This window comes from Maniola jurtina, chromosome 4, assembly GCF_905333055.1.
Source record: "Maniola jurtina chromosome 4, ilManJurt1.1, whole genome shotgun sequence".
Lineage (NCBI taxonomy): Eukaryota > Metazoa > Arthropoda > Insecta > Lepidoptera > Nymphalidae > Maniola > Maniola jurtina.
The window spans coordinates 11,268,399-11,282,648 of record NC_060032.1 but is presented as its reverse complement, the minus strand read 5'-3'; the positions used below and the strand labels follow the sequence as shown (position 1 = coordinate 11,282,648).

Sequence of the window (14,250 nt, the reverse complement as noted above, 5' to 3'; positions counted from 1 at the left end):
CTTGAATGAGGGCGCTGTTGTATTTAGGGTGCTGTGAGGGTAATGATGGGGCGATGTAGGTACACTTGGACATCACTTGGATGAATTACATGATTTACAACATATCATAGATTATCTACTATATTACTAGAGATAGATGTGCGATTCCAGATTTATCCTCTGGTCTGTGTTGGCATGGATCCGTGCGGGGCGCCTTGTGTGTGTTGTCATGGATCCATGTCATCCATGTCTATACTACCTTGCCTTCTCTTATTGGATTTTAAGCTTTATTCCTATAACTATAGAGTTTAAAGTCTAATGTTATAATATAGACAGATAAATAACGAACAATAAACAGTCATTCATTTCGTTCAAAGTACCAAGCGTTGCTTGGTACCTACGTCCATTTGAATTTCACTTCCCGCGCGCAGGTAACGTCATTTCACACAGACAATGGTGATGTATTTTTAATACTTTTAACAGATGAGAGGTTATTTTTCCAAGTTACGCGTGTGCTCTCATCTAGAGGGCACTAATAGCGCGCAAGGCGTGCGAAAGCGCGAAACAATTTAAATGCTATTTCAAAGTACTGTTACTACAGTATATATTATACAGCATATATTATATTGTTTGAAGATTTTTGAACATGTTTTAAACAAATATTATTAATTCCATTAACGTTTGTTTAAAACATGTTACAAATAAAAATTATATTATAATACCTATATCTACTTGTTAAGCCGTGCTCTCATATAGATGGTACCACAAGCGATTTTTTAATGTTCTGAAGTTGCACTCCTATGCAACTTAAACTATGTTGTAGTCTTGTTGTAATGAATACCTACTATTAGTTCTGTGGTTTATAAAAAGACTAATACCCAGAGCCGTAAAACCAGTCAAAAAAAATTATAAAATTCATGGTACATTTACTCTTTAGTCTTTGTCAGTCTTTGTGGTCTTTGACGTGGTCTTTGACCTTTGTTTCAGAATTTCTTTTAAATTTTGTAAATTTTGAAATGTATTTTTAATTTTCACATTGCAAAGTGGAATTGACTGAAATATCAGAATAATATCATTGCCGCAATGATCAATGCATGAATTTCTTTCGTAAAACTAAGAAAACCTAATGTGGTTATGTAGTTCGGTTGCAAAACTTAAATAAAAAATAAAATTAAATACCTAATCTCAAACTGTATCATATGAACTCATAAATATGGAAAAGTAAATTAATTAGGTAAATATTCCCATGATCCTACATTAATATTGTGAAGCAAATGTTTAATATTATTTAAAACATGGAATGTAAAATAATTAGATGTAGTTGGTTAAATGAAGATCCAATATACATCACTTATCATGATACTGAATGGGGAAAGCCACAATATGACAACATACGTCTGTTTGAGATGATTTGCCTTGAAGGACAACAGGCAGGATTGTCATGGATAACTATTTTAAAAAAGAGAGACAACTACCGCAGACTCTTTCATAATTTTGATCCATATAAAATTGCTCAATTAAACAGCGAAGATGTTAATAAACTATTAACTGACTCAGGAATTGTAAGGCATAAAGGTAAAATTGAATCAATAGTAAATAATGCTAAATGTTACATTACAATGAAGGAGAATGGAGAAGATTTTTCAGACTTCATTTGGGGTTATGTGAATAATAGTCCTATTGAAAATTATTGGAAATCTAATTGTGAAATACCAGCTGAGACTGATGTATCAATAGAACTTTCAAAGGCCTTAAAAAGGAGAGGGTTTAAATATGTTGGCTCGACTATTTGTTACGCATTTATGCAAGCCTGTGGTTTAGTCAATGATCACATAACTGACTGTATCTGTAAAATGCAAGATATTTAAAGATGTGGCATGTTATTATAGTTCACTTGGTGATATTGCGACTTTGTCCATGTAGATTTAGGTTCTTGATAATCTTGTGGGAACTCTTTGATTTTCTAGGATAAAAAGTAGCCTATGTCACTCTCCAGGCCCTTCACTATACCTATGCAAAAAATCACATCAATCTGTTTCTCTGTCGCGACGTAATTGAAGGACAAACCAATAAACAAACAAACACACTTTCCCATTTATAGTGGGTATTGATTTACTTAAAAGCTATATAATGGTGGTATAATTAAATTTTTATTATTATTTATATTAGACTAAGCAGCTTTGTATGTTTTATTTAGTATTGTAGTTTTTAAGAGATTTGGATTCCTCCATAATTAATAACATTAGGCTATGTTGTTTGCTTTTCTTTACCTATTTAGTTAGGTACATTAACAATATAATAACGAAATGCTTAATAAAAATTATTCACATTGGTTTGGATGATATGTCTGGAAGGCACTTGTAATTTTTTTTGTGTTTACTTAGTTTTCTCAATCAGTTGTTCATTATTATTTCTAAGGTAAATAAACTTCAAACCTTTAAACTTAAGTAATAGTTATCTACCTGTTAAATATTAAGAGTAAGTATATAAATATAGCTATCATTAATAATAACCTATTTTTATTGCCCTGTTTCTAACTAGGAATCAGCTTAGCGCAATTAAAGTACCATAAGCCTACTTTGCCGTATTAGTTTACAAATTGCGAAAAACCAAATTAAATTTGAATTTCGCGGGCATACCCGTCGCATCGACCTATAAATTATATCTAGCAAAGAGATGGTTAGGTATTGGTTACAGTAGGTGCGACAAGGATCTTTTGGCGCGTTGCTAAAATCGGAACTAACGCCGCCATCTTGTAAAGTGTCACACTTTCGTCTTTTGAAGTCGGTTTTTTATAGAGTACCCGCGATTTTTAAAATTTGGCCTGGCAACACTATAATTACCATTCATTTTGAAATTGACATTGACACTTGGTTTTTATAATAGGAAAAATTTCTTTCTTTCACGCCGCCACCGTGCTTCGTGTATAACCTCTCCAGTCACCTCTCAAATCCACTTAAATTCACTTCTTCACTATGGCTGAACAACGTGAGAGAACCTTTATCATGGTCAAACCCGATGGTGTACAACGTGGCCTCGTCGGAGAAATCCTTCAGAGGTTTGAGAAAAAAGGCTTCAAACTTGTAGCTCTCAAATTTGTATGGCCGTCTGAAGAACTTCTACAGAAGCATTACAGCGACTTGTCATCGCGACCATTCTTCCCCGGTCTAGTCAAGTACATGAGCTCGGGACCCGTGGTGCCCATGGTTTGGGAAGGACTCAACGTTGTGAAGACTGGACGTCAAATGCTCGGCGCAACAAATCCCGCGGACTCTCAACCGGGCACAATCCGAGGCGATCTCTGTATTCAAGTTGGCCGCAATATCATTCACGGCTCTGATAGCGTCGAATCGGCTAACAAAGAAATAGCTCTCTGGTTCACTGAAAAGGAAGTTGTTGGATGGACCCCTGCTGCAGAAAACTGGGTTTACGAATGAAGTGATAATAATTCCATTATATTTATAAGTCAAATGAAATAAACCAATTATTTAATCTCAAATTGTTGTTTTTGCATTTTAAAAGGTTTTTCATGATATGTCTTGATTGTTGCTTGATATTGTTTGTTTACACTTAAGTTCTTAAGAACAAACGAACCACTGGGGTGTCCTTTACAATTAGTTTTTGGTGATGAAACCACCTCTGACGAGTGAGATTCTAAATTACATGTATAATATGGGAATTAGGTACCAAATTGCTGAACATTTGGCAAGGGGATAGGTTGACAGACTATTTACTGGAAAATCAAAGTTCCCATGGGGTTTTTAAAATCCTAAATTTACGCAAACAGCGTCGAGGGCATCAGATACTAGATAGTATAATACGTAAAAGGAGAAACCCAAGGAATAAAGTACTCGATAACGAGTAGAAAATCCTATTCCATACATAGGAGCAAGTAAACTAACTGGCTGACGTCAACATATAGAATCTTAGCAGAAATGCAATCTAAGCAAAGCCAGGGCAAATAGGGTTAAATTACTATTGTGAGGTAGGTTAGTTACAAAGAGTACATGAGAGAAATGAAACACATGAATGTCTCTTTCTATTTTCTTTTACTATATTTATGGATTATTATTACTATTTATGACTACCTTAACAAAGCATCATTTTGATGCATCAGCTTTGCTCTCTGGATGAGATGTACTTATGATTTGTTTATCTTAATAACTACATTAAAAACTACTGTACATATACAATGTTTTGGTAAGTTCATCTCATTCAATACAAATATTAGTAGCTTCTAGAACTATTATTCTTTAAACATGTCTATTCTACCCAATCAAGCCTGAATACTGCTTATGTACAATAATGAAATGTTACAACTGCTGTGTTCCAATCTCTTACACAAAATTTGACTGTATATTATTATTATTTTTCAAATTCCACAGCCAATAATAAATCTATTTTTATATTACATGTGATCAAACAAACAGTCAAACAGAAAGAGGCTCTGATTAAAATGCATTTTATTTACAACCATTCCAATAAAGATATAAAAATAAATCCATTAACTAAAAGCTACTTAAAATATGTAATGGCAGTGTCTTTAGTTGCTTTTGCATCCATCACAAGAGTTCATTTAATTTATAAAATTTTACATAGATACATTAATAAATTGATGGTTCTTTGTCAGAGCTCTCTCTCAATAGAGAGAGAGCCAGCACATGCCAGTCCTTCATTATTTTATAAAAGCTAAGTTTCTCTGCATATTGTCCGCAACACAGGGAGGAACATTCAGCGACTATGAAGTTTGGATCATGGTGGCTTTGGGAGATAAAAGGTAATAAAATAATATCTTACATCAAAGTATAAAGTCTAATTTTTTTAATATTTTTTGCAGAATAGTACTTATTAGAAATCACGCCATGCATTGCCAGACACTTAATGACGTGGCAATGCAAAAAATCTCCTAAAAGCCACCATGATACAAATTTCATAGTTGCTGATTTTCCTCCCTGGAACAAAATGCAGCGAAACTTTCAGCTTTTATAAAATTACAAATGTCTGACACGCGCTGGCTCTTAGTTCAATAGGTTACATTGCTAAGGTAAATGGTCAATTTATAAATAAACATTTATTAACATAAAAACCAATTGTATAGTTGTAATAAAGACGATGACTACTTATGTCACATTGCAAAAAGCAAAATATTGCTTAGTTATTTTAAATCAAGGTTTAACTATATTATAATTGATTAAAGTTGCCCTTCACTAATAATAATTAAACTATTTAGTCTATACAATATTTACAGTTGGCTTATAAATTATGTGATATTGACGTAACTTGTAAACTTTACACAGGGTGCGGTTTAAATAAATAAGAGCTCAAATAGAAGATGCAATTTATGACTGACTAAATAACGCCTAAAATTCGCCTGAATTTAGGTTTTTAAAAATATCCCGTCGGTCAGGTCCCCTACAGCATCAGGATCGAGAAGTTGGAATCCAAATCTTATATAGAACAATGTCGCAAAGTTTCTCTATCGATTGAAAATACCATCAAAATAGGTTCAGCCGTTGCGAAGATTAGCCCATTCAAACAGATAGACAAAAATATTAGAAATGTGTGATTCAGTTGTGGTACAGTTCAAATAACAGACAGACACTTCAAATTTATTTATTAGTAATAGATTAATTTGCGATGTTATATAAGTATTTTATGTAGGTACTCAGAAAATTAATGAACCAGTAAAAGTCAGTATTTTATGTTAATATTTGACCTCATTTGAATAGGAGTACATACTAAAGACTAGATGATGCCCGCGTGGATTTAGATTTTTAAAATCTGGTGTCTTAGATTTTCCGAGGTAAAAATTCACCTATTTCCATCTCCCAGGAAGCTATCTCTACCAAATTTTCTTCAAAATTGTATGAACAGATAGGCCGTGAAAAGCTAGCAGATAGACAGACACTTATTTCCGTGGTTTAATAACTTAAATAACGAGCAACTGGGTCGAAACGTTGATAATTCAAAATCATCGTATTAAAGCCGATTCACACCAAGCACATACACGTGACACGCGCGTATAACAGCACGCATTACGTCTACGCGAACGTTCACGCCACGCAAGCGGTGTGACATGTCTCGTACAGTGCCATACATTACAACTCAATGGTACGCGCTACGTCTACACTTACGCGACGCATACGCGGCCTGTGTGGCCGGCGCTTTAATCGTGATATGTACATCCGTTATTTAAATTATAACGAATCTATATTAATCAGGGGTTAATTGCGCTTTTATTGGAACACAGTATTTAGATCGCAAAATCGCTTCTTCTGAATAAGGCCCAATTCAAATTGGGCCCCCGAAAAATAAATATCCTTACACACCAGCAGCAAAAATATCGCCGAGCACTAAATTGTATAAAATACTAAATTGACTGCTGTCCTTTTCTGCAGGGAGCATTATTAAAATAAAACAGTATACTCTGAGAAAACCTGCCACTTATATAAATTATCCCAATTAAAGATAGCCTAAATTCCCTACTATCACCAACCATTTATGTGTACACATACTCTTCAATTCCACACGTCATTGACGAAGTAAATTGCGTGTCTGGTGCGGCGTCGCGCCATTAAACAAAATTGAATTGAATTATGAAGGACAGCAGTGTATTTAGACCTATCATTTGAGTTTAGAAATAGTGAACCAATATGCCACATCACCCACATTGCGACACCATACTAATCTGGGTATATTATGGTTGCAAAAGTACAGGCAGCCATTCACATTACATTCAGTCCACTGGCTGGCGACACGTTTGCTGTTGTGTTGTGTTCTGTCTGAATGGACACTAATGGTTCCTAAACTCATAGTGTTGTTTGTTGACCTCTATGTTCGACATCTGGCTGTGAGTTTTGCTGGTCACTGCTCTGTTGCTGCTGTGCTTGGTGCTCGTGTTCATCTTGCTGTATTCTTGAAGGCAGAGGCGCAGTCTGGCCTGTGGAAGTAATTACGAACATATTGAATGTGGCCTTGGGTTATTATGCATGGCACTGCTGTGTGTGGCACATCTGTGTACAAGAGCTGGTAAGTACAAAAAATTCACACATTGCGCTTGTACTATTGTCTACGAATAAGCGCATGTCTGACAAGCGCATAGCAAGTGTCATGATAAGTCCCTCTCTTTCTCGCACGTGGTTTATAACGTAACAGAGAAAGTCTCCTTACCGGAATGCGCTTTGGCGTGACTACTCACCATACTTGTCGTGTATGCCTCTGTGCCGCTTGAGCGCAAACCGGTCTGCAAAGGCGGCGGTGCAGATGTCGCACTTGAAGGGCTTCTCTCCGGAATGCACTTTGGCGTGGTTCTTCAGATGCGCGGCTTGGCTGAACGCTGAACCGCACGTTTCACATCTAAAGCACAAGTCATCATAAATTTAACTTTTTTACTGCTTGCATAAACAATTCTTTGGTTTGGACATTATGACTGTGTATTGTAGTGGTAGATGCTTTTTACGATTCAAAAGAACTCGTAAAAGTCTAATTCAATAAAAATATTTTGAACTGAATTTTGAATTTTGTATAAAAATAGGTCTCAGATCGGACATATGTCATAGTCATAGTCTGTATGACCTGCGCAAACTGTTGCAATGTTCAACTTTGGATTGGACCACTTGTATTCTGTGCACTGTACTAAAGCATTTTGTTGTGTATTATTTTTTAGATTTTGAAAAAGAAACTCGATGATTCGCTGTTAAATCGACAGCCAGCGCTGCTCGCAATGTCTAAGGATTAGAAATCGATAGTAACGAATATACAACTTTCAAATGTGGGAATTCATATATATAACCAAAAAGTTTTTGAGCAATCAAAAAAATCAACCATAACTTGGAAACCAGTAGTTTTTACACCCCTGGTTGGCAGGCTCATTGGTTCCTAAATGACCCGTAGTAAAGTTATTTTCAAACATAGCACCCTGTAGTAACAGCAAATGTACGCACTTATAAGGTTTCTCGCCCGTGTGGATCCGGCGGTGATTCCATAAAGTGGCGTGTCTCGCGAAGCCCTTGTCACACACCTGTGGCAAACAGATCATAATTTAATTATTATTATGACACTGCCTCGTTGGTCTAGTGGTTAGCATGTTCGACTATGGATGACAAGGTCCTGGGTTCGATTCCTGGTCAGGCCAAAAATAGTTTGAGTTTTCTGTTCAGAAATTCTCATTACTAGCCTAGACTTAGGAAGTTGGCTGTGTGTCATTCCCGTGCCTCTGAGAGCAGGTAAGGCCGTCGGTCCTGCTCCTGATCTCTCTCCGGTTGTGTTGGAATTCCGTCCCATCGGGATATGAGAGTGAGGGAATGAAGAGTACACCTGTGTTTGCACACACACTTGAGCACTATAATGTCTTCCACGCAGTTGGCTAATCTCTATGGAATTTGGCCGCCGTGGCCGAAACTCTTCTCGTCATTTTTGGCTATATATTTTGGTATATTACTTCAAAGATAGTTTTAAGTTAAAATTATCCTCATAACTTAAAACTAACCTCACAGACATAAGGCTTTTCGCCCGAATGAGTCCTTTCGTGATTTTTCAGATGCGGTGACTGTGAGAACTGCATACCGCAAGTTTGACATCTGTTAACAAAGATATTATATTATTAAAAAGGAAGTTCATTTGATTTCACAAACTGTTTAGATCTTGTACATATTAATATGATTGTTAACACATAACAGTGTTTTTTTTTTTTTTTTACACAATAAAATGGACACTGCACCATCAGGTCAGGCCCAGTCTGATATCTGTTGTATTGTTTCATATGAATTACCAATTCACACTATTCTCTACCCATGGAATGAAGTTAGTATAGAGTCATAGTTTTGAGTCCATCCATCAGCCTGTAAGTGTCCACTGCTGGACATAGGCCTTTCCAAGAAAGTTTTGAGTCACCCAATCACAAAGGAAACTATGTTTTCGAATTAAGTTTTAATGTTTTTTGAAAACATTTTCGAATTAAACAAATGGTTTTTGAAAACATTATTGTGATTGAATGGTGACTCAAAATGGTTAACGCCCACAGACTTCTGTCTCTGTCATTTGTATGGGGTTACATAATAGAGTAAACGCTAAAAGTAATAAGTGAAAGTGAATAAAGTATGAACCTTGCTAACTCTGAGTCTTGCATCATGTAGTGTGTACCATCCGTAAGACATTTTACCATATTTTCTTGCCTTGTTATTTCATATTTTCAACAAACTCCAAAAAAGGTTATAATAGTAATTATTCAACCCGTATGTATGTATGATGACTGCCACCTATCTCTAAAGACTAATGAACCTTTTGATAATTTTTTCACTATCGTAATTTACAAACTTTTAGTACACACCAAAGTAGCATTGTTATGTACAAAGTAATACACATAAATGTACACTTATGTATAGTTAGAATATTTTAGTTATGTTGGTTAGTAATATTCATTAAATCTCTTACCTGTAAGGTTTTTCTCCAGTGTGTATTCTCGAATGGTTTTTAAGGTAAACAGCTTTCGCAAACGCAATGCCGCACACACCACACTTAAAGTTCTTTTCACCAGAATGTAACTTCTTGTGAGACCACAACGACGAGTATCGTGAAAAAGATCCTCCGCAAATATTGCAGTGGAAAGGCTTTTCGGCATTTGTTGCGTTATTTTTGTTTTTATTTCCTCCGATGAACACTATGCCGGATCCGTTGCAGTTTTGACATTTAGTAACGGATGCCAAGTTTCTCTTTTTCACAGGATGATGACCAGCAGCCACTGAAAAAAATACACAATGAACATTCTCATTTATCATACTAATTAAATGCAAAAAAAAGTCTGTCTGGTAGCTTTTTGCGGGCCATCCGTTTAACCGATTGTGATGAAAGGTACACAGTCAGCATCTTGGGGAAAGGTTACTTTTTATCCCAGAAAATCAAGAGTTTATTAAACACCCATCTATATAACCGATTTTTTTGAAATTCGGTACAAAGATAGCTTGCTTTCCGGGTACTGATATATGCTACATTTTATCCCAGAAATCCAAGTTTCCATGGCTCTTTTAAAAACTAAATCCATGCGGATGAAGTCGCAGAGATCATCTAATCTAAAATAAACATTTGCACTATTTAATCTTGCAAGAGAACACTATTATTGTTCATCGGGTCTGTGCAAGTCCTTGACCTGACCACTTCAACCATCTCCAATAATCCCCACGAATTTTATAGTACCTTGCCAATACAGGTGTCCGCTAGGTACAGCAGCACTTTCCTGACTGGAATTAGAGTAGCTTCCTTAGTTTTTTTCCCTATGTGGATGCTATATTTATGTATTAGAGCGGAGCAGTAGCAGATGTGCATCAGTCTCGTCAGACTTCTGCGTTTCTATTCCGCACTTAGATGTAGCCGTCTGTTGTACGTGAGACCCTTGGTGCCACTCCCCACTGAATCACTCCAAAATTAAGGCAGGTCACCAAGTTGGACGACAACTTGGCAACAAAGCGGGGAGTGTTTCTGGAGAGCTTCTCGTTTAGGTGTTCTGGTGTTTCGTCCCGGCGCTGGCAGAGTTACCTGTTTTCTGCTGCTGCGGCGGCGGCGCGGGCGGCGCGGTGGCGAGCGGGTCGGTCGCCGCCTGCACGCCGCTCACACCGCCCACCTCGAATTTCACGTTGTTCTCCGCCGACACGAAGATCTGAGTTGCATTCACTGCCAAACAGGCAAAACTTAAATTATTAAAAGTATGCTCCTGCAAAAGGCATTTTACACAAGATTATTTAAATGATAAAAGAGCGTGGATTTGACCTGTAGCTCGCTCCAGCAATGCGCAGGACTGCAATTACATCGCATAATGTACATATTATATCAACTCTATGAGAAGAGCAACCGCCGAGTTTCTTACTGGTTCTTCTAGGTAGGAAAAGCATTGATTAGGAAATAGTGGTAGATGAATTCTATTTGTCATGCAAGTGGACACTGGACAAGGAACCTAAATATCATTAAAGGGCTTAGTTTAGTAATAAAGATTTTCTACATAATGTAGACATTCTACTAAGAAAGGATTTTGAGAAATCCTTTAGAGATATTTGTCAACATCCCAAACCTAAATCCACATGGACGAAGTCAGGGTAAAAAGCCAATTAAATATAATAAAACAACTTACTTTGATTATTTCTCTGGTCAACACTATCTTGTGCTATACAAGTTTCGCATCTTATTAGTTTTGGTCCTTTCCTTTTTGGATTATTGGATAACTGCCCACCACATGTAATGCATTTTGACTGTGTCTTGTCAATGATTACAGGCTTAGCTGGAAAAACAAGCAATAATTAATTAAAAGCATTGAAAATCTTTAAAATAAGGTACAAAATACATGATACAAAACCATGCTAATTAAGTTGTACATTTATCTATGTACATAATATAAGACTTGTCCTGACTGACTTACTAATCCCCGTCAACCCTATATAGTTTAGTATAGAAAAACAAATCACACTAATATTATAAAGGCGAAAGTTTGTATGTGGTGTCATATTACTCCATGCAAAACTTCTGTACGGATTTGCCTGAAATTTGGAATAGAGATAGATTATAGCCTGGATTAGCACATAGGCTACTTTTTATTCCGGAAAATCAAAGAGTTCCCACAGGATTTAAAAAAAACCTACATCCACGCGAACGAAGTCCCTGGCATCAGGTAGTTTTTCTATAAAAATGTAATTTTATATTGGCACCTGTGAAACTTCTCCAGATTAAAACAAAATATGCTGGCCACTAAAATCAAAAGTACCTGATAATTGAGATAGTTACTATTATTTTTAGTCTAAATTATTATGAGATACTTTTCTTTTGCACAGCGCCTGACTTTTTTTGTAAGGGATTTTGTCCATCTCCTTTCTTTCAAAAAAATTCGGACACTCGCCGGAAAGGCACTCTGCCATACAGTTTGACTGCACATACTGTCAGAATGTTGCCAGATCAAACATATGCTTCTAATATTCATAGAGTGAATGGGTTGGAAAATTTTCTGACAGACAATTTCCAACAATATGTGATCAACCAAAGTGTGAATACTTATCAAGAAATGAAGATCTTACTGTCTTGTATCTGCATTTGATGTTGTTGTGGATCATTGGGGTCCGTGGACAGTATCTGGATGTGTGGTGGCATGGCCACATCGTTGCCAGAACTGACGCCCGTTGCCACCACTGTTATATTGTTATCTGTAACACAGTTTGTTCCTTTAGGCATAGTTTTACAAAAACAATCACATAATGTGTAATGTTTTCTGCAATTTTAGGTAAAGCCCAAAATTTGTTTTTGTTATATAAGAAACAGAATTAATTGAATTTGTATGAATATACCAAAATCTCTTATTCAAAATGTGAAATTTACTTTATCCAAATGTTAAACTAATCACCTAAATAAAAAATATTTCATGAACCCTTTTTGACATTTGTAATTATTATTTTTAACTAAAAATTCATTATCATTGAACATTTATTTGTACTTTACTTCAAAAGTACTACTACAATGAATTTGCAAAGCCTAAACTTTTAAACATGAGGAATCCAGATCTCTTCAAAGTGCAAGGACAAAAGATGTTACAAACTTATTTTTATTATAACTCTGCATAAAAAATAGTAAGTTACCTGCATCTTGAGTATGTATCCTCTTATGAGCATTTAATAGAGTGAGGTGGCCGAACATCAAACCACAAACATCACATTTAAAACTAATATTTGATATGGTATTCTGAATTCCATTTGGTGCTAATTGCATTTGGTTGACCAATGCATAGTTGTATGAGAAGGGTTGTGCTATATAACATGTTTTGTCATCGCTTGTTGTCAATTGTGCTATGTTAACTCCTCCGGTACCCCCAGTAGTACCAGTTCCTAATTTTCCAATCATATTCACGTTTGTTGTATAACAAAATGTTGGGAACTCCTGTAAGATTAAAAAATCACATAAATTATAAGTGCCTGGTTAGATGGCAAAATCAACCAAATTTTAATCCCTTAAGACTATTACAACTTTGCAGAATATGGTTAAATTAAGAAGAAAATATATTTTCTCAGAAAAATAAATTTGTTAGGAGATGGAAACTTTTTTAGGATTTCCAAACTTAGAATAAATAGTTAGGTATTATATCTAATATCCTAAAATTTGATGTTTATTTATGGAAGAGGGTTAAATATGGCACAAATAAACTAGTTTAAAAATCATATTAGATAACTTATTTATAATAATAAAAACAAGAAACAAAATATTATTTTGTTCTTAAAAATTATTGCTTTATATAATATATTATATTAGATATTTTAGTGTGATAAAGTTAAGTAAAACAAACTCAAAAAGAAGGTACAATGTTGAAGCTAAACCAAACAAAGTTGGTGTCAAAGGCTTGTTAGGCAGCTTCTTTGTCAGTAAACAGGTACCTGCTGTGGTTGTGATTGTTGAGCCTTCTGTTGGGCATTTTCAATGCTTTTTCCCTGGGATTTCTGTGGGTGCTCTTGATATTGCAGAGTCGGCACTGAGCCGGCTTGTACCGCGTTTGTTGTGAACATTTTGAGGTTTTATACCATCACAAGGGGCTTTAATAAACACTTCACTTGTATATTTGTCCTATAAACGTAAAAATAAATACATATTACTTTTGTTACACTTGTCGAGCAACTAAATGATTTGATCAGAAAAATTTAAAAGCGCGGCTAATTGTATACACGAAAGAGAAACTCCCAAAACATATAGTGCGAAGGTAACGGGGGATATTTCTTATCATTCGACTCAACTGAAAAGATCATTCGGGCGATGAAAGCAGTGTCTCCGTGAATAGTGTCGATATATAATGTAAGAAAAGGATGACGGACTATCTATAGACGCGCTTGAAGTAAACTATGGACGCCATTGGCAATTTCGTTACGACTCTTCCAAGTACGGAAGACTCAAAGAGAGCCAGAGAAAGCAAAAGGCACGAAATTAATACAAATCGTAGCACAATTCCTTACCTTGATTATTTTAACAACGAAACATTCACGAATTATGCTGAAAACATTGGATTGAACATAATATTTCTATCTCACTTTTAAAATCTCAATTCTCCATCTCACGAATTAAATGAAATGGCGATACAAATAAAATGGCGGTCGCAGTAAGTATAGACAATTTTAAACTGACATATTGTTTTTTAATAATACATCTGAGATGAGGCTTTTGGTTTTGAAGTTGTCCTTAGTAGAAATGGGTAACATTATAGGTGAGTTTAGGTAACAGCGGGGGTTTTTATGACGACATTTATTAATTTATTTTTAA

The 14,250-nt window shown here is 35.6% G+C and overlaps 3 protein-coding genes across 5 annotated transcripts; 2 read left to right on the top strand and 1 right to left on the bottom strand.

The window, feature by feature from the left end:
* The first annotated feature begins 955 nt into the window (after positions 1-955).
* LOC123864966 (DNA-3-methyladenine glycosylase 1-like) lies at positions 956-1,957 on the top strand. The gene has a single exon (XM_045905787.1). The coding sequence runs from the start codon at positions 1,275-1,277 to the stop codon at positions 1,845-1,847; it is 573 nt and encodes a 190-aa protein (XP_045761743.1). The 5' UTR covers positions 956-1,274; the 3' UTR covers positions 1,848-1,957.
* An 898-nt stretch (positions 1,958-2,855) lies between these two features.
* LOC123864969 (nucleoside diphosphate kinase) lies at positions 2,856-3,478 on the top strand. Its single transcript, XM_045905792.1, has one exon. The coding sequence runs from the start codon at positions 2,955-2,957 to the stop codon at positions 3,414-3,416; it is 462 nt and encodes a 153-aa protein (XP_045761748.1). The 5' UTR covers positions 2,856-2,954; the 3' UTR covers positions 3,417-3,478.
* A 2,383-nt stretch (positions 3,479-5,861) lies between these two features.
* On the bottom strand, positions 5,862-14,147 carry LOC123864935 (zinc finger protein 665). 3 transcript variants are annotated; one of them, XM_045905712.1, is made up of 11 exons: positions 13,947-14,147; positions 13,377-13,532; positions 12,588-12,885; positions 12,033-12,158; positions 11,099-11,245; positions 10,510-10,644; positions 9,412-9,718; positions 8,468-8,558; positions 7,923-7,999; positions 7,178-7,335; positions 5,862-6,919 (listed from the first exon to the last, which is right to left on the bottom strand). In XM_045905712.1, exons 2-11 carry the CDS (start codon positions 13,503-13,505, stop codon positions 6,789-6,791), a joined length of 1,599 nt encoding a protein of 532 aa, XP_045761668.1. In that variant the 5' UTR covers positions 13,506-13,532; positions 13,947-14,147; the 3' UTR covers positions 5,862-6,788. The 3 variants fall into 3 exon arrangements, with proteins under 3 accessions (XP_045761668.1, XP_045761666.1, XP_045761667.1); XM_045905710.1 differs by having other exon boundaries at positions 13,377-13,563; positions 13,947-14,145; XM_045905711.1 differs by lacking the exon at positions 13,947-14,147 and adding an exon at positions 13,731-13,930 and having other exon boundaries at positions 13,377-13,563.
* Positions 14,148-14,250: the final 103 nt, after the last annotated feature.

Coding starts and splice junctions, on each gene's coding strand:
- LOC123864966 (XM_045905787.1), top strand. CDS start 1,275: ATGGAATGTAAAATAATTAGATGTAGTTGGTTAAATGAAGATCCAATA.
- LOC123864969 (XM_045905792.1), top strand. CDS start 2,955: ATGGCTGAACAACGTGAGAGAACCTTTATCATGGTCAAACCCGATGGT.
- LOC123864935 (XM_045905712.1), bottom strand. CDS start 13,505: ATGTTCACAACAAACGCGGTACAAGCCGGCTCAGTGCCGACTCTGCAA. Junction 12,159..12,587: donor GATACATACTCAAGATGCAG/GTAACTTACTAT, acceptor ACTGTGTTACAG/ATAACAATATAACAGTGGTG. Junction 6,920..7,177: donor AGGCATACACGACAAGTATG/GTGAGTAGTCAC, acceptor TTACTTCCACAG/GCCAGACTGCGCCTCTGCCT.